This window comes from Harpia harpyja, chromosome 14 (genome assembly GCF_026419915.1).
Source record: "Harpia harpyja isolate bHarHar1 chromosome 14, bHarHar1 primary haplotype, whole genome shotgun sequence".
NCBI lineage: Eukaryota > Metazoa > Chordata > Aves > Accipitriformes > Accipitridae > Harpia > Harpia harpyja.
In genome coordinates, this window is record NC_068953.1 from 32781003 (window position 1) to 32804919 (window position 23917).

The following is a 23917-nucleotide window of genomic DNA, read 5'->3' on the forward strand; positions in this document are numbered from 1 at the left end:
AAAAGCCACTAAAAGCCCTTCGCCTAAAATACTTGAAAGAGTTTATTTTTTAAAGCCACGGGCAGCACTTCATGGCGCTACAGGAAATGCTAAGGCTATGTAGTCACCACCTTAAACCAAATCAAATCTCCCAAGTTGTTTTCTCTTTGTGTCTTTATTGCTTTTATCTCAAGAACAAAATGTACAATTAGGAACTTGAAAACTAATGTCCCGCCGCTTCAAACAATAGACAAACACAAAAGCAGGTTCGAGCCCTCACTGATTGACATCCCAGTTCTGCCGTCCGTTACAGGGGTGCGAGAATTCGCTCGCTCGCTCGTCCGCCCGCCCGCCGCGTCGGCAGGGCCCAGCGCAGAGGAGAGCGCGAAGATACGCCCTGCTCAGCTGTTCCTGGCGGAGCCGCCCCGGCGCCTGCAAAGGGACGGACGAGGGCACCGGCCGCATCCCATCAGCGGGTGCCCCTCCGTGCGGCGCCGGCGCCGTTCGGCGCTGCCGGGCTGTTGGCGGGCGCCGGCCCGCTCCGCTCCGCTCCGCTCCCCGCGTTTCAAACCGGCCCCCGCGCTCCCATAGGCTGCGGTGGGCCGGCTGCCGCTCGGCCCCCGCCGCCGATGCCCGCCGCCCCGACCATCGCGCGGGGGAGCCCAGCGGCGGGCGAGGCCTGCGGACGCCCCCGCGCCGTGCGGCGAGGGCGGCGGGGCCGGGGGCGGCCGCTCCGCCGCCGCCGCTCCGCCGCCGTTCGGGGGGGCCCGGGACCGGCGGCGCGGGGGGGTGGTGGTGGTGGCAGGGCGGGGCTTCCCCCCCCCCCCCGCCTTCTGCGGGTGGGATGGGCCGTGCCGGCAGTCAGACATGTCAGTGGCTGCGCGGGGGGAAAGGCACGCGGCGGCCGGGCGAAGGGGAGGCGCGCGGCGCGGCCGCTGAGGGGACGGGCGGGTGGGCGGCGAGCAGGGAGCGCCGCTCCCGCCCTCCACGCCCCCGGCGGCGGCACCGCGGGCGGGCTCGGCGGGTCCCGGCCCCCGGCGGCGGGGTGCCGGGTGCCAGGCGCCGCTGGCCGCCGGAGGGAGGCCGGACTTTTACCAAACTTGAGCCTCCGCTCCCCTTCCTCTTTCTTTCTTTCTTCTTCCCTCCTCCCCCCGTCCCCGCCCCTTCCCCGCCGCCCTCCTCTTCCTCCTCCCCTCCGCGCCCTGGGATGTTTATTCGGGCAGCTGCGTGAGGCGCGGGTGGCGGTGGGGAGTTTCTCTCCCCCGGCCTGAGTAGTTGCAGGCGCGTACACGCTCGCCCGACTCCGGGGGAGAGAAGGAAACAAAATGTCTGCCAGGGCCGCGGCGGCTTCCACTAAGGTAAGGCTCGGCCCCGGGGCGGCGGCGCTGCTCCGCTCTCTCCCCGCTCTAATCCCCGCCGTCCCCTCGGCGCGGTTTCGGCGGCGCTGCTCCGCTCTCTCCCCGCTCTAATCCCCGCCGTCCCCTCGGCGCGGTTTCGGCGGCGCTGCTCCGCTCTCTCCCCGCTCTAATCCCCGCCGTCCCCTCGGCGCGGTTTCGGCGGCGCCGTCTTGCAGCCGCTTGCCGCGCCGGCGAGCCTGTGTCCCGGCGCCCGCGGCTTCCCTCGCCCGTCCCGGGCGCGCAGGCAGCGCGAGGGCCGCTCGGCCTGAGGGGGGTGGGCGAGGCGGGCCGAGCTGGGGCCTCCCAGCCGCCTTCCCTGGGCGCCCGGCGAGCCTCCCGCCTGCCGGCCGCGCCGAGCGAGCGCGCAGGTGGCCCGCAGCCCACCCCTTCTCCGCCCCGGCCCGGGGTCGCTGCGCCGCCGGCCGCCTCCCGCGGCGCTCCCCGCCCGCCCGCCCGCCTACCTGTTGGACGTGCGGCGGCACCACCCGGCTGGCGGGCGGGGAGCGCCGCGGGCGCCGGGCCCCGGCGGCGGGACGGGTCCGGGTCCGCGTCCGCCTCCGCGCCGACCCCGGGCGCGCTCCCACGAGCCGGGCCCTGCCCGGGCGGGGGCGGCCCGGCCCCCCGGGAGAAGCCCCCGGTGGCAGCCCCCGGTGGCGGCCGGAGCGCGCTCTCGCCGGCTGCGGGGCAGAGGCGGTTGGGCGGGCTCTGCCTGCGCGCTGGGGCAGGCCGTGCCCTTTTGTTCCAGGCTGAGGAGTCGGGTAGCAATTAGGAAAGGTTTAACCGGGAGAGTCCAGTACTGCAGGATTTTTCTGTAGCCGCTGAATCAGTCGGGGATGATTGTTGCTGACATACGGTAAACAGATTTGGGGCGGCAGTAATCCCTCAGAAACTTGTGCCGGTCCTCCACCTGATCCGTAGGTGTTTATGGTGCAGGTGCACGTTGTGGGGTGTGTACTCTGACCTCCCCTAGGACTGCCGCGGCGGTGAGTAATGCTGAACGTCCCCCAGGGAAAGAGGTGGAGTTAGGAACGCTCAACAGGTTATTTTTCCTTTGTGTAAAATTAAAGGCTTGCTTTGAAACTAGTTCGAATTTAAATTTCCAACTAATTTTTAGCTGTGACTCCTGAGTAGGCAGCTGCCTTGGCATCAGCGTGGCAAGTTCCCATCATGTGTTAGCTGGTGTTGCCGTAGCTTGGCTTAGTGGTGTTTGCTCGAGAGTGAAACTATGTGGTTTCGGTCTGATGTCACTTACTGGTATGCACTTACTCAGAAGTGATATTCTGCAGGCTGAAGCAAAATACACACCTTATCGCAGTACTTGAATTACTGAGTTACTGGTAAACTTACTAGTTGTAAGATGTTGTTAGCTGTGGTGATTTATCAACTCCGAAGTCTTAATTTTACTTTCAGGGTATATTTGAGGCAACTTGAGTTTCCAGAGTGCAATTTAAAAAACTTAAATGCTATTGTCCATCTACTGAGTTGCATGCCCCTTTCTAAGTATGCTTTCAGAGATCTTTTATTACATTTTAACTTATATGTGCACGTTTCAACAATAAATGCATATGATTGTAGAAGTAATTTATTTTGGGTGATATTTCAAACCGGTGGTATCGCCTAGCTACAGAGACAGATAAAGCGTAGGTTTTCCCCACCCTGTTCAGATGCATTTATATTAACAACAAACAGGTCTTGAAGGATAAATGTTGTCTTTGCTCCCCAAAAGAATAGTGTTGTGTTAGAATCCTGCCACATGAGGAATTGTGAGAAACTGCATCAGCTTAAATTTTGCAGATTTTCTCTTGTATGAAATCAGGGTGCAAGGTTCCCACTTCCATTTCAAAATACTCTCCTAAAATACAGCTATTTTGTGAGGCTGTGGAAAAATACTGCCTTCCGCAAGTGCAGGCACTGTCTTAAAAAAGAATTTTATTTTTTTAAATACTGAAGTATTATCTATTTTGACTGTAGACTGGGGTACAGACTGGTGTAAAATTGCAAGTTGTATGTTACCATAGATGTTACTTGAAACTTATTCCAGATCGTGGTCATATCAAACTGGCCCTTTGAGCATGTATACAATATCAGCCAAATTAATTATACTGAAAGGTATGTTAAATTAAGAATGTTGCAAAATATAGTCTCCCTTGGGATTAACTCTTCACTGGTACACTTTCAGATTTTATAGAAATCATGTATTTGAAATAGCGTATCTCTTTCTCAGGAAAAAAAAAAAATTCTAAGTCCTGTAACTTTTTTAGTGTAAATTCTTACAGTCTGTAATAGCCTTTTATCAAAGTTATTTCTTACCTTTTTGATCTTGATCACAGAAATGTCTTTAGAGACTAGAACCTTATGCATACAGTTCATACGAATTTCCTTGTCAAAACAGAAATGCTTTCAATAGATGGGTAGTGTTACTTCTACTTCAGCCATTAGTTCCTGGGCTACTGTGCTTATAGTTTTAATAGTTGTAGATGGGGGGATTATAAATATTTTAGAAATAGTAGAATATTGGAGGACTTCTGTGTTCAAGTTTCAGATCTTGTTTCCTTCATCACGCCGTCGGTCGTGGTATCTGGTTTCTCATTTTTGCGGTTGTAATACATTAAAAAAAACCTCTGTGAATGTTTTTCTCTTAATTGTTACTTAATGTACTTTTTAGCCTTGTGGGCCTTGTGTCCGTGTCCACGTTTATCTTGGCACACTTGACCACAAGAGAACAAAAAAAATTTTTTCGATTAGCTGAATAGTTCTTATTTGTACATGTGGGAATCTTGGCTGGTATGATTGATTGTGTTATGCCCTGTTATCAACATTCCTTATGCTACCTTCCACTGCCCTTGAGTTTTGGTTTCTTAACTTTATCCCTGCTATACTGTAAAAGAATGTGTTCTTATTAAGGTTTTAAATGCTTGCTGTAGCTGTTGGTATTATACAATAGGAAACAGTGAGAGAAATGAAATGTTGCTTGTGGTCTAATCTAGTGGTGGCTGTGATTACAAAATGTAAGGGGCCTAATCTCTTCTGATGTCTTTTTGAACAATACTAATTGATGCTGTGGGAATGAGTGTGTCAGGGTATTGGTAATGAGCTGTAAAGCTTTCCACCTTTAAGCTGAGAGTTCAAATATAGTCCACATTGGTTAAAAAAGAAAATACAAATGCTTTTAAGTAGTAAATGTGGGGACAGGACTTCCTGAATCCTACAGCCTTTTTGAATGCCGAACCTGAGTTCTTGAGACTTTGTTCTAGTTTTAAGTACGTGCACAAAGAATATTTCCCAGTCTTTTACCTCAGTCCTGTAATTAACTGAATTTTGGTTGTTCTAACTGTCTTCCTAGCTCCAGGCACGTATTGTATTATCTACCACTTCAATCAGAAGTTGAGAACTTGATCATGTTAACAGTTCAAGACTTGCTGATTGCAAGGACTCTTTGGTTTCCTCTGCTATAGAGGGATTGACCTATAGTTTTCATAAATGTGGGTTAGCGTTCTACCCCAAATCCTACTTCGAGACACCAATGTATTTGTTTCCTGTAGAGGATATACGCGCAAGCTTTTACAGTGTTTTTTTAATGTGCTGTAATCTATGAGAGCACGAAGTTTGGAACAGTATTTTGTTTTTCTGATTTAAGTCTATATGAATGCTGTAACATTAGATCAATTCTCAGGTTGCTGGTGAGATTCTTCAACTATAACAACAAAGAAGAAAAAAGTACATAGAAAATGCATATGGGGAAATAACACTGCGTGTGGAAATAAGCTGAAGATTTGGTTTAACATCAGAACCTACCTTCTACTTGGAAAAAAAATCCTGTAAAATGACTGGATTTAATTTTGATAGTGTCCCGTAAGTTTTATTTGGACCCTAGGAAATACTTATTTTAATGTTTTGTTTTAAAAAAAAAAATATCTATATAACTTATATTTTGGATGTGGATTTTCTTAAATTCTTTGACTGTTCCAGTTATGACTATAGGCAACTTCAGCTACCAAATGATAGTTCAGGTGTATTTTTCAGTGTGAATTTTATTGTAATGTGAGAATAGCCATGAGCTCCACACTCTGTAGGTCATAATGAAGTGTATTCTGGTGTTTGCTTCTCATTCAACATGCAGCACAAAGATTACTGTAATGTAAACAACTTGAAATCTGACGGTGCCTGGGAGCTGGTTCCACCTTTATAGAGTGGAAAATCAGTAAGACCTTATCAGTGACCAGCTAGCTAATCTTTGTTTCAAGGAAACCATCTAGAAATGGGTTACTGGATGTCATAGGTATTTTAACATACATGTTGTACTACTACTTAAAAGCTGTGAGAATAGATATTGGACTTCTGCCTAAACAAAAAAAGGCTCAAAACATGGTATTTTGAATTGGTGCTTGAAGTGAAGAGTACGGTGTACCATCGTGGTCAAAACTTTACAGTATAAGGACTCATGAAAATACTTGATAAAAAGTCCTCAGCATAAGATACTGAGTTGAAAACAGACCTGTACATAGTGAACTATTCAAGCTGTGAATTGTGCTAAATACTTTGGGGTTTGTTACTTGAAATGGTATGCGGAAGAGTTGTCTGTCTCAGGTCAAAGCACTCATCCAAAAACTTTGTATCAAAGTCAGTGAAGTTCTGACCAAGGACCCAACTGTTCACCCGTTTTGTTGCAGGTCATGCCAACAAGCTTGTAGTATGAAATAGGATCCTTTCTTCTGTTTTGTTCTCCTATCCTCTGTAACTAGAGGAAAGGTGATGTCTTGTGTATATCGAAATCAGATTACAGTCGCAGAGTGGGGAGAGTAAAGCTGTATTTGTGTCTGTGTCAAAATTAATAGTCCCAATGTTTGGTTTATTAACACTGTGTCAAATTCTAAGTGTCTACTTGAGGTAAGGGTTAGTATTTGAAGCAAATGCTTATTGTTAAATTTATAGGATGTCTGAAGTTACGTAATCTGTACAGCAAACTACCCTCTGGTTAAAAAAGGCATTGGTCATTTATATCCCCCCAATTTTTCCTGGTTATCATAGTATAAATGCAACAGAAATTAATATGAAACTATGCTCAGTGTTTTCTCAGGCAAATACATTGCTAATGACTTCTTCACTGAATGTACTGATTAAGCAAACAGCCGTAGGGAAGTTTTAAAATGAATTCCATGATTCTGTGCAGTGTATTTATGCTGACTCCAAAAAGTCCTGAAATGAAAACATTGTTTTGTCTTACAATTATGCTATTTTAGGGACAGATTAATTAAATATGTGCTCTAACCTCATAAATAGTAGGGTTGCCCTTGTTTTGAGGGGCTGTGATGTGCTTCAGTGAAGGATCCGAGAAGACGGAGGAACACGTTCATCTGAATGCTGTAAGGTCCAGTGTGGGTCCCTTGGACCCTGCAGAGTAACAAGCGCAGCTGAGGCCACAGGTCCAGGGACAATGGTATCTGCTTGGTTATCCATGGGATTTTCCTGCTGTGGTATATCCTTAGATAATTCCTTAAGCCACAAGCCCTGTGGACTGTTTGAGCTATGTAGATGGGCTACTGCAGGGTTGGAGAACTGTCTTGGTGTGTGCAGGACTGGATACTTAGCTCACATTTGCTGTTCCTAACTCTGTACAATCTTCAGTAGCTCTTTAGAGTTGTTTCCTGCCTTTGCACATCAGGATTTATTTAGACACTTGGAAAAATCCAATGTATTGTAGGTGCTCAAAATGTAAATATTGGCTTTATGTTAAAATAGTATTTATTTTCTCAAGGGTATTTGGTAATCTCTAATAGGATTCTTGTTTCCTAATCCATTATAAACAGATGTTCTACCCTTTTGTGGTGGGGGAGGGCAGCCTAAATTCAGTAAGACGATAGCAGTAGGGAATGTTGAGTTGGAGAAGTTCATGTTCTTATGAGATGTGGGCAAGTGGACTATGACCCTTTTTGGCCTGCGTAACTCATCATAAGGTGTTTTGTTAGTTTTTCATAGCAGAGGAAGCAATAACAGAACTTGGTACTGCTTTGATACTGTTTTAGTCTCCCCACCCCCACATATGCAAAGTACTGATATGCTAAAAATAGAAATTGAGCAAAAGTAGGCAGTTTCTTTGATTTGTAGTTCCAAGCCTTTTCCCAGTAAGTACTGCACTGAAGAGCTGTCTTCTGTCTTCCTCACTACTGCTTTTTACATTTGAGTTCTTTCTTAGAAGCTTAATTACAAAATATTCCCCCCACCCCTCCTAAACCAGGCAGTAATTAGTTTTCAACTCATGATCCTTTGGGATTGTATAGGCTGTTCCTTACCCAGTTTGAATGGGGTCCAGTAACAATGTCTACCCCTCTACCCCGTTGGGTCAGCAATCATTTTGACAGATGGCCCCCATTTATGTATCCAGCTTTAAATTTTTCTTGTAAATATTAAATGGCCCTGTTTAAGCTATTTACACTCTAGGCTGGTGACTGTTTCTTATGATGTATCCAGATGGGACATAGAATAAGCAAGATGCATAGAGAAAGAGATGGTGTATTTTAGACTTGTTAATACATTTCAGAGCATATGGTCAAGCTTTTGGACCTAGCTCTTTAAGAAGAGTTGGTGTGGCTGGAAGAAAAACAGTTGCCCTTTCCTGAAAATCTTGTTGATTATCTTTCTTTAGACCACAACTGCTACAACAGTGTCGCTATTGCTACAGCATTAATGACTTGGTTACATTAATTATGAAGTTGGATAATACAAAAATTATGAACAAGTAACTTGTGGCTGAAGAGACACTGCTCAATTTTTTAAACAGAGTTAATTAAAAGGAAATAATAACATTAAATTATAACTAGAAGCAGTAGCGTAATGAAACAGGACAGATTGTGAAATTTGAACAATGATGTCAGTTTTTGTATTACTTAAATTATGAGCAGTGGTGACATGACTTTGTGAAAGGACTGACCTGGCACACATTGCTATAAAATGATTTAAAAAAAACCCCAAATTTACAAGTCTTAACAAATAAAAAAAAAAAAGCAGAGAGGGAAGTATTTACACAGTTGCTTTCAGCTTCATTGAAAATATAATAGGCTTAAATTATGCCATCTGAAGATTTGTTGTTTCTAGTAGAAAGTAACAATTGGAATTACTGTAACTGTAAAAGTCTAGGAAAAGTAACTTTAAAAGGTGCTACTTGACAATGTGGTATCAAATAATTAGTCAGTTGTAACTAATACAGGATCAGGATAGTACCTGGGGCTAAACATGCCAAGTATTGTTTATCTGAACAAATTCCAAGACTCATAATAAATCTGTAATTCATGTTCATTTTAGATGACTGGCTTCCCCACAATTAAATCTGGGTGAAGGCCAGATCATGTTAACCGTCTCAGCACAGGATGCTTGTTTAAATATCTCACGTGACCCAGCATTGTTCCTACGTGTTATTTGGAAAAATACTCCTTTGCCCATAAATGCCTCCACATGAAGTAGTTTTCCAGCATAGTGTTATGTGGAAAAGGTACAGGCTTTTCCTGTAAATCTGGACTCCCTAAAATAGTATTTCCAGTGGGTATTAAGATCTTGAAGGCATGGCTTTCTGACAAAAGAACTTGTGTTTCCTTCAAAATTGAAATTAAGTTGTGGAAAGTGATTTGCCATCGCATGCAGGATAAACTCCTCTGTTAATAACCCAGCTGTGTAGGAATGGAAATTCCTGGAGGGTAATCTCATATGAGAGAACTAAATGGACTTGCATTTTGTTTGGGTTTTGCCCCCTATGGATAGTGTAGACTGGATTAATGCTTCTAAAACAGGGAGCCTTTAGCTAGGGAATACAAGAAAGGTCTACAGGTTTATAAAAAGCATATTAATGGCTTGAACCAAAAACATGTTTCATCTGAATCGGGTAGAGTGCTGTAGAAGCACTCTGTAGTATGCCAGCTTATCTTTTCCAATCTTGCTCACGTAGTTTTTTGTAGTTTATTGTTGGTAGTTAGATGGTAAATGCTCCTTAGAGCTGTCCAGGAAACTGCTGAGTTCCAAGTTAGGGGATCTATCAGTAAAACTGTTTGAATACCCTGTCAGTATGCAACTCTGATTTAGTCTATTATATTCATCTTGCAGCTGCTGACCCCTGTATTTTACATTTCTTAGGTGCAGTGGTACCGGTTAGGCTGAAAAATAAGTGTTGCTTATCTGTAAGGTGGTAAGTGGGCCATGAAATGTCAATGGCAGAGGCACTGTATCACTGCAAAGTTTTTGTTGTGCGTGTTGTCGCCCCATACCTCCTGTTCTTCTGATATTATGTGCCTTGGCGGAATATTGTCTTTGCCACTCAGTATTTCTTAGACATCTCTGAAACTGAAAATGTCTGCATCAGTGTGTTCTCCTTCATGGAGTTGCCAAGAGTGCATCAGATGAAGTTGGTCTTTACAAGCAAGGAGGATTCAGAAATTAATAAATAGCAGACATGTTCCAGGCTACTGCAAGAGAGTATTGTCTTTTAAGAATTAAGAGGGGGAAGCTGGAATAGCTAGGTCTGTGCAATACTTTGAGTTGTTTGAATTCTGTCATCTTCTGAATGAAAGGTTGGCATCTGCTTTCTCAAATGAACTTTCACCGGGGGAGGCCAAAGATCTGTCTTTGGTTGTGTTGTAATTGTATTTGCCTACCTTTCCTGGATTTTTGTGCAAGCTTCTGTTGGCTAAGCCAAAAGTGAAAGCTATGATGGGAGGAAAAGAACTGCAGAAAGAAAACAAGGAGGAAAATACTAGGTGGTATTTGAGGGAGAAGAGAACGAAAGGAAAGAGGGAGCTAAAGGCAAGCAGACAATTTTTAATCCTGAGTCAACTACCTATTCTTCCTCTTTTTTCTTGCTTCTGCCCTCCCCAGCAAAGAAACAAAAACCTTAGCACAAAAGCTGAGGTGTCTGGACTCTCCAAATAATTATTGTGAAACCTTGTGTTGTACGACTAAGCCTTACTCACAGAATTGTCTCGTTAAGACTAACTGTATCATTGTTTTTAAAGATTACCATTAAAAAAAAAAAAAAGAATATAATAGTATCAGACTGAACCTCTGAAAGAGCCATAATAAAAATGTAGATCTTTTGCTCAAGTTGCAGGAGTATTGTTTCTTGTAGCTGTCACGTGAGCTCATTTGCTTATTCCTGCTTTCTGTAAGAGAGCTGAAGGCAGTGGGGAGAGGAAAAGAAAATTATAAAAGCTCTTTTAAATGCTAAAGCAAATAAAGGACAGTTTGAAGGACTCTAGGATTCTATACAGAATTCTAGATAATAAGACCTTCCATAGCAAGCTGGATATATTTCAAAACCTGTAAGAATGCAAACTTAGATGAGAAATAATGAGAAGCTGTGAAGAAAATGCGCTGAAATGCACCTACTGCTTACCCATTCTTGTACTGTGTGTTCTGGCTTATGGAAAGTCCTCTTCTTCTCCAGCTAAAACAGTCTATTTAAGGAAGGGGGGTAGTTGAGAATTACTTACTTTCACAGTATGCTTTTCCAGCTGAGAGGGAATACCACCCCAGCAGCCTAAAGGTGCAACCACTCCCACACCCCAAATGGTCTGTGAACACTGGCAGTATTTTTAATGTTAAGAATATAATTTTTCTTTGGCCATATTTGTCAGCTTCCTCAAATGTCCTGGGGTTTCTGCCCTCCTGATATTGGGGAGGAGCTGAGGTGGGGGCTCTTGCATGCTGAGAAGAGCTGCAGATAGGATTGAAAATTAATGTCGGTTAACCCTGTCCCCAGCCCAAGAAAATAAAAGTTAGGAGGTGGCTGTCTAGCCAATCACAAATTGCAGTTCCTCTTGGGAGAGGGGAGTCAGTGATCCCAGAAACGTGTCTCTGTTAGTGCAGTTTCTCTGCTGGTGTGCTATTCCCAGGAACCCGTTCTGTTCTTTTTCAAGTGTTTTTTTTCCTATTACATTTTCTATCTGAAATACAAGATTATGTAATCAATACATGGCGTTGTTGCAAATGAAATTTCATAATTTTTGTCTGATTTCATAGCTGCCTGTCCTGCCTGTTAAGAGGAATTTGGGGGTTGAAAGTTGAAATATACATTAAGCGTATGTTTGGATTTTTAGTTTTGAATAACTCTTTGCCTTTGAGGGTGTATAAAGTCAGAGATGATTCATTTGAAATAAACCAATGCTAACTTAAGAGGTTTTCTTGTTGGTTTATCTGCAATTGGTAAATGCCTCTCTATTTGGGAAGATGTGTAAACAATAGTAAGAAGCCAACGATTGAGAGTTGCTGAGATCATTGCTCCTTCAGAATGACCAGTGGTGTTGCGCATTTTTTTTTTTTTCCCCTTCCAGCATTATGACAGTATCTTTTAAGTCAGTTGGATTATTTGTAATGCTAGGACTATCTTTTTGGCTGTAAACTTAGTTTGGTTGACAACAATGAGAGATTTATATTCTGTACTTCAAAGTGTACTAGCATCTTAGTTTAAAATGCAAACAGGTGGGGGGTGCCTTTAAACTTGAATGTGATATTTCTGCAGCATGCATTTTGCTAGCCTGAACTTCTGATTACATTGACTATCTGCCTTAAAAAAAAAATAAAATCAAACATGCCTTTAGTTACTGATAATAAAAACACTTTAAACAAAAGCAAGCAGTCGGAGAAATGTATGGGCTTTTTCCATTCTTCTCTAGGGTTGAATTAAAATGGAGAATTTTTACGGTTTTGTATTTGTCCTTTGTTTTACTCCCTTCTGTGTGAATGAAGAATGCTTGAAGTCACCTAGAATGAAGTAGTAGGAATAGATTTGTAGAGTAAGCAGACAGTCATCTTCTGTGCAGCAAAAGGGCTACACAGGACAGGGTGAAGTAAACTATGTAGTGAGCTGCAAATACAGATACCTGTTCCAGGAGCCTTGTGATGAGGTTGCTGTGCTATATGCTGTGGTCTATGATAGGAGAGAAGCACATGAATCAAATAACGAGTTGAAATAGTTTGAATCTTGCTACAATCCTGATGAGGCTGTTGGCAACTAAATACTAATTTTTTAATCTTGTGAGGTAGATAGACTGAGGGATCCAATTTTTCTTTTGTATTTCTAGAAAATTCTTGGAATAAAGTCAATGACTGGCCTTGCTTTGCTCTAAGTAAACTTCTTGGGATGTTTATAGCTGGCAGTAATAATTTCTCTTACCTCTTATAGAAAGTACCATTTTTCAAACGGAACTGGACGCTTAGTATGAAACTAGATTTTGCTTGCTCTACCTTTTAGCTTCCACAACAGGATCTTTTGATTTGCTCAGTAGTTTCAGTCTTTCTGTATTTAAAAACTTATGTATTTAAAAACTAGTTTTATAGAAAATAACATTTTGGAACTCTTGTTAGAGAAATAAAAAACCCCTCAAAGATATTTATACTTGATAAAATACTGTAGATAGTGTTACAAAACTTAGTAAATAGTTTGCCCTCTATCAGAAAAGCAAATTTTTCCATGTTTTAATGTTCCTTTATTTTTTATTTGTACATTAGTCCATATTTCCTGGATATACTTACAGTGTGGAGGTTAGTATGTGGCTGACCAAAACATAATACCTAAAATCTGTCTTTACTGTCCTAGCCCTTCAAGCAATGTAATTATGTTGCTTCCAAGCGATAAGCCAAGGCAATTTACAGATTACTGGAATGCTTGAAAACACTGACCTTTCGGGTCACTCTGAGCACTCCTATTATGCAGAGATTGCTGTGGCACTGTTGTAATGTGCTGGCCTGTCACATGCTGACTAACTTGCAGAAAGCTTTGATGCAGCTGTTTTAAAAATGCTTTTGCTGACTGATAGGCACTTAGGCTACTGACTGTGAACAAAGCTGGCTCTCATTCCATGCTTTTAGCCCCCATTTTCTATAACAACACTTCTCCCCTGCTGACTACACACACAGTTCTTATCTGGGCCCAATTGTTGACCTGTCTCCGTTTAAATTGTATTTGTGTTAATTTTCACTTCAGAAATAGTGTGCGAGAGATTTGGTTTGTGTGGTTTATTCAGAGCTGTTGCAAATAAGCAGCCTTGAAAAGTTGATGTGGTGGCTTTAAAGAGTGGGTAGATTAGGGGGGGAGAAAGGGTGTGTGTGGCTGGGCAAAGCAGGGGAGAGAAGGGATTAAAAAACAATGGTCTTTTATTGATGATGACCAATACAGTGGACAGTAGTTTCCTGAAATGTAGCATATGTTGTATAGAAGTTGGAGATCTAATGATTTTTCCTGAATTGGTTGCAAAGAGTAGGAAGAAGCTGGTAAGTAAATGTTTCTTTTGAGTATGTAATGCTTAATGGGCATCATACATGGGAACTATAATGCCAGTACCTTCTTTAGTAGAAGCAGGACTACAACATGAATAAAAATTAAACTGACTTGACTTTTTTAATCTCTTTAATTTTATTAATAGTTGTTAGATCAGGTAGTGCCTAACTTGCAAGGGTCATAGGAAGAGGAAAAGTAAGTCCAAAAGCATAAAATCTTTAATTCCAGTAGCCTGGCTAGAATGTTACAAGGATAAACTGTGTTTTGCTTTCCAAAGACACTTAACAGAGAATCCATATTCTCACTGAAAATAAGGCACTGGATGTTTGTGGGAAGTGGATGTCTAATGCAAGTAAGCATGTGCAATAAGAAGTATAATAGCCCATTACCTATGAAGGGCAAAGTTCACCAATTCACAATTTAACCTTTGACTCCGGGGAATGTGTTGGTTACTTGTACCTCAGATTCTAAGTCTGTTTGAGTTCAATGTGTTTGGATCAAAAATTAAGCATCTCTGTTCTATTCTGCTGAGAGGTAGAAAACAAAGTAGTATCATTTGATTGATACTGTGTATGTATATCATGTATGACGTTCCCTATAATTCTAAGACTGAGCTTCTGTTGTGCAGCATGGCATCATTGTCTCCTTGTTTGGGGGGAGTATGACTACAGGTATTCACCTGTGTTTACTGCATTTCCAGTAATGGCAAAATACTCAGAGCCTGTGCCTAAAATCTCTTGAAGCAGTAGTGCCTCTTCAGGGATAAGTGGCTGGTGTATTTAAAATTGCTTTTTGCTGTGTAGCTAAATAGTATACAGTGACAGTGCACTAAGATATAAATTTTAAGTTGTAAAAGGATGCAATATATTTTTTCCTGCTATAGCAATGCAGTGAAGAGAATGGAATGAGTAATGAATTTATGGCAGGAGACTGACTGAACAGTGTAATTCCATAGTGAGTATTTTCCTACTCTTCTGGGTAAAAAAAGTCTGCGCTCTTTGTGGTGATTGGTAGGGCAAGGAAGTTTGTTCTTTGTAAATATTCAAATTATCTTTTTGTAGTTGCAGCTTCACTTCCATAGAGGAAAAATATTTTCCACGGCTCAGTTCAACATTTGTTAATCTGGATCAACTTAAATGGCGCAGTGAGGCAAAAAAGATGCATTACTATACCTGTTGATAACATTACAGTATCTTTTAGAGGATTAAATTTCAAAAGGAATGACTTCTGAAGGTGAACCTACAAAAATTAGCGGAAAAAGATGCAACTAAATCAATACATTGATATAAGAAGTACAAATTTAGTAGATAGTGTCACTGTACTTAATTTTCTCTTATAAATTATTAGAACTTGCATGACTATGAAGGTACAAATATTAAATCAGTCAAGCTTTGAAAGCACTCTTTTACAGTAAGTTTTCTTTTGCTGTTCAATTCTGGCTTTATTGAAAAAAGACTGAACTATAACTGTCTTTGCTGGAAGTACTGTTTTGTTTCTCATCTTTCTGACCAACTTTTTCACTGTTTTTTATCCTCACCTATTTAGTCTTCAGGATTTTTTCCAAAGAATACTCTGGATTAAATGGTTTCTCTGCAAACCATGGCCTTCTGGTAGTGGTTTCCGTTGAACTGACTTATCAAACAGATTTGTCTGCTGTACTGAAGCTAAACTCTTGAGGTTTTTTACTCATTTAGGAAAGATGTTCCTTTCAAAAAAAAAAAAAGGCTAGCTGATTTTGCAGGTTTGTAGGTGATTCAGTTGCTTCCTTCTCCCCCCACCATCCCCAGCATCTAGTTCTTGCAGACATGTAACTTGATAGTTTTTTAGGGCAACAGTTGAATGAACTGTAGCTGTAACCTAGGATAAACAGGTCATAGGCCAAAATTATACAGGCATTTCAGCTGTTAACCAAGAGCTTATCCAGTTTCTTCTCCAGCTGGTTGGATAAACAGCTAGAATGTCATTCATGCTTTTTCATTTCAAAAAATGTGCTGAGTAAATGAAAAAGACATCTGCCCATTAAGCACAGATGGGAAATACTTGCTAAGAGGTGGGTTTGATGGGTAGCATGTCTGAGTAGTTATGTATAGACTTTTATTTTTAGTCCTTGTTTTCAGAGTTCCTCTTCTGAAATACTCTACGTGCTTGTCATCATCTTCACCATAGCTTGGCTAGCAATCAAGGATTATTCTTTATGAAATGATGATTACCTAGGGAGAATGAACAGCTTCTCATAAGTCTTCTCTTCTAAGGGTGTAGTGTCTCTGCTTGTGTTACTTATTGCATAGTTGATGCTGATTTCAAAGTTGAGTCGAAGCCATGACGTCCACTATTACTTTAGGGACATGTCTTTATGCAGTGATTAGTTTGGGATTCTTCACTTCATGAGTCTTATCTGTGCAAAATCAGAATAACGTACTTGAACATAATTAACTCTTCTTGTTTGTGTGTTTATAAAAGGTATCAAACTAACTGCTATAGAAAATTATTTCTGTGATGTGTCTCTGTGTTAGGTACTTAAGCTGATAGCTTCATAGGCTGAGAATGAAGGTAGTTGTTCAGGCCTGTACAGATAGGGAGACTGCCAGTAGTTTAATGACAATTCTCCTAAAAATGCGACGACATTCTCTTGCTATTCAACCTGCCAACAGAAAGCTTTCAGTGTAACTTACAGTGCTGGTATGTCTAGATTTTCCTTGTCAGACATTCTTGATGCGTGTCAAACTGCTGCCTGTGTTTACTGGGTTGTATTTGTAGCTTTCTTTAATACCTCAGTAATTTTTTTTTTTTCTGGTGAGTGCTTCTAGGGCATGCAAACTTTGTTCTTCCTCTTCCCAGTTTTGAAAACAAGTCTATGAAGGTAACTGAAGCTCATTTAATTATGAGCACTACTTTGGTCATGTTGGATGCTTTTTCTTGAATTGATATAAATGGCTTATGCTAAACATTCTTTTAACTTGTGCTGGAGTTGACTAATTTGGGGGGGGGGGGAGGGGGGGGAAGAGGCCCTTAAATGTGTTACGGAACAAATGCAAAGTGAGACCACTAAAAAGCAAAAATGCTTTGTAATTCAGTCAACTGTACCGTTCTATCAGCCTTGTTTAGGCAGACTTCCAAGTGCAAACTTCAGATACTGCAATTGTGTGTGTTTTGATGCTTATCACTTGCTTACATGAGAAGCTCAGATTTCATCTTGGAAAAATTGCATACCCAGCTCTAGTAGCAGTAGGAAAAAAACAATCTTGAAAATGTGGTTGTATTGTATCCCAAAAATAAAGAAAACATAAGTAGATCTAAAATACTGCTTTTGAAAAGTATTTCAAAATAATACTAACATTTATGTTTAATTGTACTGATGCAATGATGTGTACTATGTAGATATGCAGGACTGTCGATTATTTGAAATAATGATATTAAGCTGTGCTGTACCTAATGCTTTGCAACAGCCTTTGCTCCAGTTTGGAGGAAGAAGATAAACCCTGCAGAAACTTGGCACTTGTGTGAAGTGTTGCAGTGCCATTGTATATTAAGTATATGCATCAATAATCTGCACTATTGATATGATAATGCATGTGTTGTCTTTGATCTTTTGAGAGTAAGTATGGCTTGGGAGCACTGACTCCTAAGCTGACAGTGGACTGTCAAGGAAAAATGGCACCACTATCATGAGATGGTTCGTGCATGCTCATGGAACCTTAATGTGTTCAATTTATGATGTGTTTGTCAGGATTGGGTAGCTAAAATATGTCCTTGGTTTGCTGTGTAGTTGCAAGATGTAAAGCAGAGGTGGAATGGGAAAAGAGCTTGAAGTACATTTTTTCTGTATTGCCTTGTAACAACTTAAAAAGCTCCTTAAAAAAAAAAAAAAAGTCATGCAGCAATCCTAAAACTACATTGCTGATTTATCCAAGGCCCAGAAAAGACCATGTGTTGTTGCAAAAAGGACCTTCTGGGTCTTTGACTTGCAGATATCAGTAACACACCTGATGTTTGGGCTGCTGGTGGTGAGGAGCATCCAAGGGCAAGCAAGAGTGTGGTACAAAACCCAAAACTGGAGTGAAGTTCTGCTCTTGAAAGAACTTAAGTTTAGCTGTGAAATTAAATGACGTTACGTGTTGATGTACACCTTCCCTCTCTAGAGTCAAGGGGCTGGCTCAAGTAGGGCAAGAGTGTGGAAGCACTTCTGCTGTTGATTACTTTTTTCTTGTGGAACAGATTGGAGCTAATATGCAGCAATGCGAATAAACTTACGCAGAGGGGAAAAACACGGTGAAGTGGGATGTCTGTTAGCTTTCTTCCCTGCTTCTTTTTGAACTTTGGCACTCTTCAAGTGAAGTTGTTCTCCTTTGTCAATTAAAGCCTTAACTTTTTTTAGAATGTGAAGCTTAAAGAGACAAGGTAACAGATGGGGAAAGACTTAAACTTCTACACTAGTTATTTCCCCTGGTCTGTAACCTTTTGTTATTTTCTTAGAATATATTACATTCGTAATGTAGAAGTTCAATGAAGCTACCTTCTGTACCGCAAGGAGTGCTGGAGTAATAAAGGGGTGAGGTAAATGTTGTGTAAACTTCAGTGAATTTTCAGTTTGCAAACTGGAGTGTCAGGTAATAGTTTTGATGCTTGCAGTTTTTAAGTTAAAGTACAATTGGAACAACATTCAAAAAGGGAGGAGTTTGCCCTTGCAAAGGCTCCGGTTTTAAATGTGGTTCCAGGTAGTTAGAAGATGCAGTTCTGGTAGAAGCACAATGCATATTTTATAATGGCCCTGATCATTTCTGCCTGCATAGTTTTCTCTGCTGTTTGGGAATGTGCATTCCAGAGTAGTGATGAATGGACATGATGCAGTTTTGGTCAAGAGTATAATCCTGTATCCTTGATATATTTGAAATTGTAGGAAGAGAGGTTAGTGTCGTGGTTAAAGCTGCTGGTGAGGCAGTTTGTTCCACTTAAATGAGTTTATTTTTGATTGCTGATGTAAATACAGAAGTAGCTTTGTGACCGTTTTTAAGGTTAACTTCTGGCTTTCTGGGTGTGGCTTTTTTACTTTGGAACTGTGCTTTTAGTTATACTTTGGCTTTTTTATCACCTTAAATGCTCAATTGGGGAAGTAAAAGGTGAAGTTTAAACTGGAGAAGGAAGGCCTTAAAGCTATTTGATCTGAAAGATTGTAATTTTTGGTAATTCCTTACTTAAAAAGCTTTCTAAATTTGCATGCCGAGTTTTACATAAAATTCAGGTTTGGTTCACTTACAATGGTCCGAATAATTGGAAGTCTACCAAATGGCTCGTCATGAGAAGAGGGCATTTTATAGATTTTGAAGTTTGCAGTTTTGCTTTGTATGCATAAAGGCAACATGCTGCTAGGAAGTTCTGGTCAACAATTAATGCTCTTGAACATGTTAATTCCTTTGTCCCTTCCCCTGCTTTGATGTGCAAACAGGAAGGAAAAAATCCTAGCTGTATGTCTCTAGGGTGGGATGGGAAAAGGCATGATGGTTATGTAAATCTGAATACCTACAGAGTTTAATTTGAAGCCTATGCAAAGCCTCTTGTCCCGTAATTACTCTGTGATTTCGTTCTAGTTATGGTAGCCAATGTCTCTTCTCCCCTGGCTTTGGAAGGGAAGGGAAAGAGCCTGGGTGTTTTCTCTTGAGTCAGTGAGTGAGAAATGACTGTGGTAATTCCTCAGCCTGGGATTTATGGGAATTCATAGTTATTTGGAGTGGGAGTAGGATTGCAGTCTAAAAAAGAGAAAATCCAAAACCCCCAAACCCAGAACACACTGTTTTAAAAAAGGCTTGCTGCTCTTAACTTAAGTTTAATATATGGTGAATTGCATCCAACTTTTCTTAAGTGGTCTGCAAATTGGAGAAAGTTGTGAACCACTGGTATAGTGAAAGGCAATGGTGGGATTGCTGCCACTGGGAAATCAAAGAGGAGGATTGTAATCAGGGTGGCTGTTGGTGCTGGGTGGTATCTTAGGCCTGCCTTTTATTGCCTTGTCCAGTCTTGGCTCCCCAGTGGAGTTGGTTTCACTGATGCTTTTTAAGAAGGTGAGGAGTTACGATGGGAGGAAAAAGATGTTTCTGGCTTGGTATGGGTGGCAGGGTTGTCCCTGTTGCTGCTGCATGTCCTTTTAAGGAAAAGGAAAGAAAAGCGTGGATGTGTCTTGCTGGTTCTTCCTCGCTTGCTGATTCTTCTGGAGCTGCTGTTATTTTCTCTAGTGCTTGTTAGTGGTCATGGCTCCTGAAGAGAAGGAAGCAGATCACTTAGAAAAAGGGAAGGGATAATAAACTGGAAGGTAGAAAAATATGTGTGTGTTTTCCATAAAACATGTTTGTAAGTCTTACTTTAGTAACAATGAATCTTCTTATGCCTTCTGAAAAGAAACATCCACATCTTTCAAATATCTAACAGTATAGCCAGGATTAAGCTTTTAAAAAAAAAAAAAAAAATCCCACTCTATAACTGGCTGTGAATAAGCAATTGTTTGTTACCCACTAAAGCAGCTAGGGTTATGAAAGTGAATGCATGTATGTTGTTACATGAGTGATGTTTCTAAATTCATAGTCAACGAATAATCCACCAGAAAAGACTTCCATTTTTTTGTTAGCTTCTCTTCCTGCCTGCTTTTTTTCCACCTCAAGAAAGCAATCACCTATGCTGGACTGATTCCTTAGATCAGAGTAGCTTTGCAAATAAAGGAGATATTCTGCCCTGAGGTTGAGAGTAGCCTTAAGTTTAGGCTTTTGCTGCTCCTTAACCCTTTGTATTGTCAAGCAGCAGCCTGAAGGTGCTGTTTTAACTATTACGCTCATTCTGACAGGAGAGTTTGCTTGAAGTCCTCTGGCTGCTATGCCTTGCCTCTGCAACACTGTTGGACACCTGCTCATTTGGTTCACGCAATTACAGAAGTAACCCATCCTTTTTCTTAGACCCCATTCACCCCTTTCTACCACACTTGAAACTGAACTTTCACAATCACTTCAGTTTTTCTTATTAGTAGTGGATAATTTTAATCAATTTCTGTTACATAGACACTAAACAAAAGGGTGTGAAGGACTGATGAAAATGAAGCTGTTAAATGAGCTGTAGGAATATGCTCCTTGGGATGTGGAGTTAATCTGTAGGTCTGCGGGCTACTGAATGCAATGTAACGGCTTGGTATAAAAAAGGAAAGGACTTGTCTCCTCTCTTCTCCTGCATTATATTGTTCAGAATTTAAATACTGGTAGTATTGACTAATATTTCTTAATTTTTTTTTTTTCATTCTATGTCTTATAACATTACCTGGGTTTGAGTTCTGTCAGTGCTATATTACTTGGTTTTGTAATTGGATTTAAGGACAATTGTAGCATGCTAATTTTTTTTTTTCTTCATCACTTAGTTAATAGTCAATGTGTTAGCTTTAGAAAAGAAGTTTTTCAGGAAGAAAATCCTGGAGCAAACTCATGTTGTGCATATAAATAGGGAGACTCGGAGACAACTGTTGTGAAATAAAGTGTCAAAGCCTACTAGATTGTGCCTGCTTAAACAGATGCCTCTTCCCTTATTCAAGGTCTGTGTTTTGGAAAACTAGGTAAATGAGTACTGCATTTCATGGTGAAGTAATACAAAACTAGGCATTGTTAATAGGATGGGGATAGTCCTTTTTGCTGAGGAAAGATGATGTGTTTTCCACTTCCCGTACTTGCCTGATAAGAAAGTTCAGGAATGTTTTCCTTGCTGATAGCTGAATAAGCCTTTCAGATGCATTAACATTGATCACTACTGTAGTGTTTGTTACCTTGTCCTCTCATCTAAATCTCATGTCTGCCTCTGACCAGCAGGGTATTGCAGTGCTGCTCTAATTCTCATTCCTTCTCTCCCATTGACTTCTTGTACTTTTTTTTTTCCTTCCTCTCTCAACTTACAAGCACTGCACTTAATAAAAAAAGAAAAAAACCCGAACCAAACCTGTTGTGGTCCCTGTTACGCACTTTTTAAACCAAACTATTTGTTACTATTGACTCCTTATCCCAAAGTCACTAACATCTTTCTAACTAAAGAAGTTACTCTTTTTCAAAGAGCTGTAATATTGAACATTATTCACCATCTCCTCCTCTTTAAACTTCTGCATTTCTGTATCCTTGGCTTCTAACTTGCTTCCTTCGAATGTGTAAAGTTAATGTGAACTTAGAGTTGTAATGTGTTCTGCAGATGCTCTAGCAGCCATGTGACTAAAATTGACTCTTCTTAACTGACAGTTACCCGAATCAGGGGTGGGGTGAGATGCCATCTGTGTGTGTGTGGTTGTTCAGGGTAGTGAAGGACACTTAACCCAAAATTTCTTTCTAAGAGTGGCTGGTTGAGATTCAGAGGAAGAAATTTTGTACCTTTAAAAAGGCGGGGGGGGGGGGGGGGGGGGGATCTTACTACACAAAGTGATATATTTCTTCACACTGAGATTCAGGGGGGAAAATATCAGGAAGAAACCCCTGTGGAATTTGGCAACTACAAAAGTAGTTGTCAACTGCTTGTACCAGGCAAAAGGCAGTGTGTGTTTGTTGGGAGTAGCTGCATTCCAAATCTTTAATTTCAGAAGAATTTGGTAAATTAATCATAAAATGTATTGTTTTGTTGTGGCTGTGTAGGCTTTAAAAAAACAGAAACAAAACAAACAAAAAACCCCCAAACATTTTAAGGAGAAATTAACCTGTGTGTGCTGTTGTTTTATTGTCAAGCTGGAAGATGGCAAGGCCGTAATTTTGCATCTGTAACTTGAACTGTTGTGCAAGGCTCTTAAATGTGTATTTTGTCTGATTGATATTTTGAAAGCTTTGAGTAGTATCATGGGAAAAACAACCCTGCTCTGTTTTAGTGGGATACTGTTGCCTATCCTGAGGCTCTCATTTGACAGATCTTCAGAGTACAAATATCTAAAATTGATGTGGTGCAGTGCTTGGTAACTAGGTTATGATTTTCTGGATTAGAAGCAAGGTAAGAGGCATTCTGGCTTAAAGTGAGGTGCTTGAATGCTTTGCTTGCTCTGATGTCAAACTTCATGTTGGTAATTTTTTGGTGGCTGTATCTTATACTTGTGTTCGTTTTGGCTTTGTATTTTTTAATTCAAAAAAAATGGTCAGGTACATAAGCCTGATTTAGGTTTCTTATATAAAACTAATACAGTATGATTTTGTTTTCTGTGGTACTGATACTGTGCTCTTCACCTCCTCCCCCAAGGGGAAAAAACATAACTGGAAGAACTTCAACTAATGTTCTTAACTGAGTGATAAAACAGTAACACTGAGCTGCATGTAAGAGCAGGGATGGAGGCTGTGTCTGCAGTTGATGATTGGATTTGGTTTCAGGAATGTGCTGGAAATGTGACTTACATAGAATCTCAGAGTAATTAAAGTTGTAAGGGACTCTAGAGATCAGCTAGTCCAACTCTCTGCTCAAAGCAGTTCTCACTGAATCTGGTTTACAGAATACTTGCCGAACAGCAAGGTCAGAAGGGTGCTCTGGCGATCATCTAGTCCAGCCCCATGCTCAAAGCAGGGTCAGCTACAGCAGGTCGCCCAGGATCTTGTCCAGTTGAGTCCTGAACACCTCCAAGGACGGAGGTTCCACAGCCTCCCGGGGCAGCCTGCACCACCATTTGACCACCCCTGTGGTTTCAAAACAAACCAACCAAGTAGGTAGTATCTGATTGGAATTTCGCATTCCAAGTTCTCAGTTGCTGTGAAAGTGGTCACAGCTGTGTACACTTAATGAACTTCACTTGTATACTTCAGTATAGCTTATTTTACTTTGATGTGAGGCTGTAGTTTGAGCTTTTATGTTAACAGGGCTGACTTACAAACTGTGCCACTGGCAGCTGCAGTCAGTGGAGTTGAGATGAACTGACAGCAAACAGACAGGTAGAAATGACCACATACATAAGCGTAACACTTACACAAGTGTAATTTTAGGGAGAGGGGTATTTTTGAGGATGGAAACTAGTAGGAGGGCAGTGTGTGCTGCTTAAGCAGTTACTTGTGCTAAAAGTGCTTTTCAAGTTGCATCCTGAGATTTAAAGAATTAAAATATCACAGTGAGTTTCTTGAAGATCTTGGTTTTGAAATGATTTGGAAAAATAAAATCTGAGCTAAAGTTGATCTTTAAATGAAGAGAAGATAAATACTTTCAATTATATATTAAAACTATACTCTAATTTTGTTATCTTTGTCCTAATAATACTGACCTAGGTCTGCATGGTAGAGAAATGACTTAACTTCCAGTTTGCTTTTGGTTTTAT

General features: G+C 41.2%; 1 protein-coding gene across 13 annotated transcripts in view; it reads left to right on the forward strand.

The window, feature by feature from the left end:
* The window catches only part of TJP1 (tight junction protein 1), a 201582-nt gene that overhangs the window by 124848 nt on the left and 52817 nt on the right, over positions 1 to 23917 (forward strand). Inside the window, exon 1 of one of the 13 annotated variants that reach the window (XM_052809058.1) lies at positions 972 to 1337. The exons of the other annotated variants lie outside the window; for them this stretch is intronic. Within the exon in view, the coding sequence (XP_052665018.1) occupies positions 1305 to 1337 (33 nt within the window). The 5' untranslated portion in view covers positions 972 to 1304. Of the gene's footprint in view, positions 1 to 971; positions 1338 to 23917 lie in introns of those variants that run through there. 13 annotated transcript variants of the gene reach the window in all.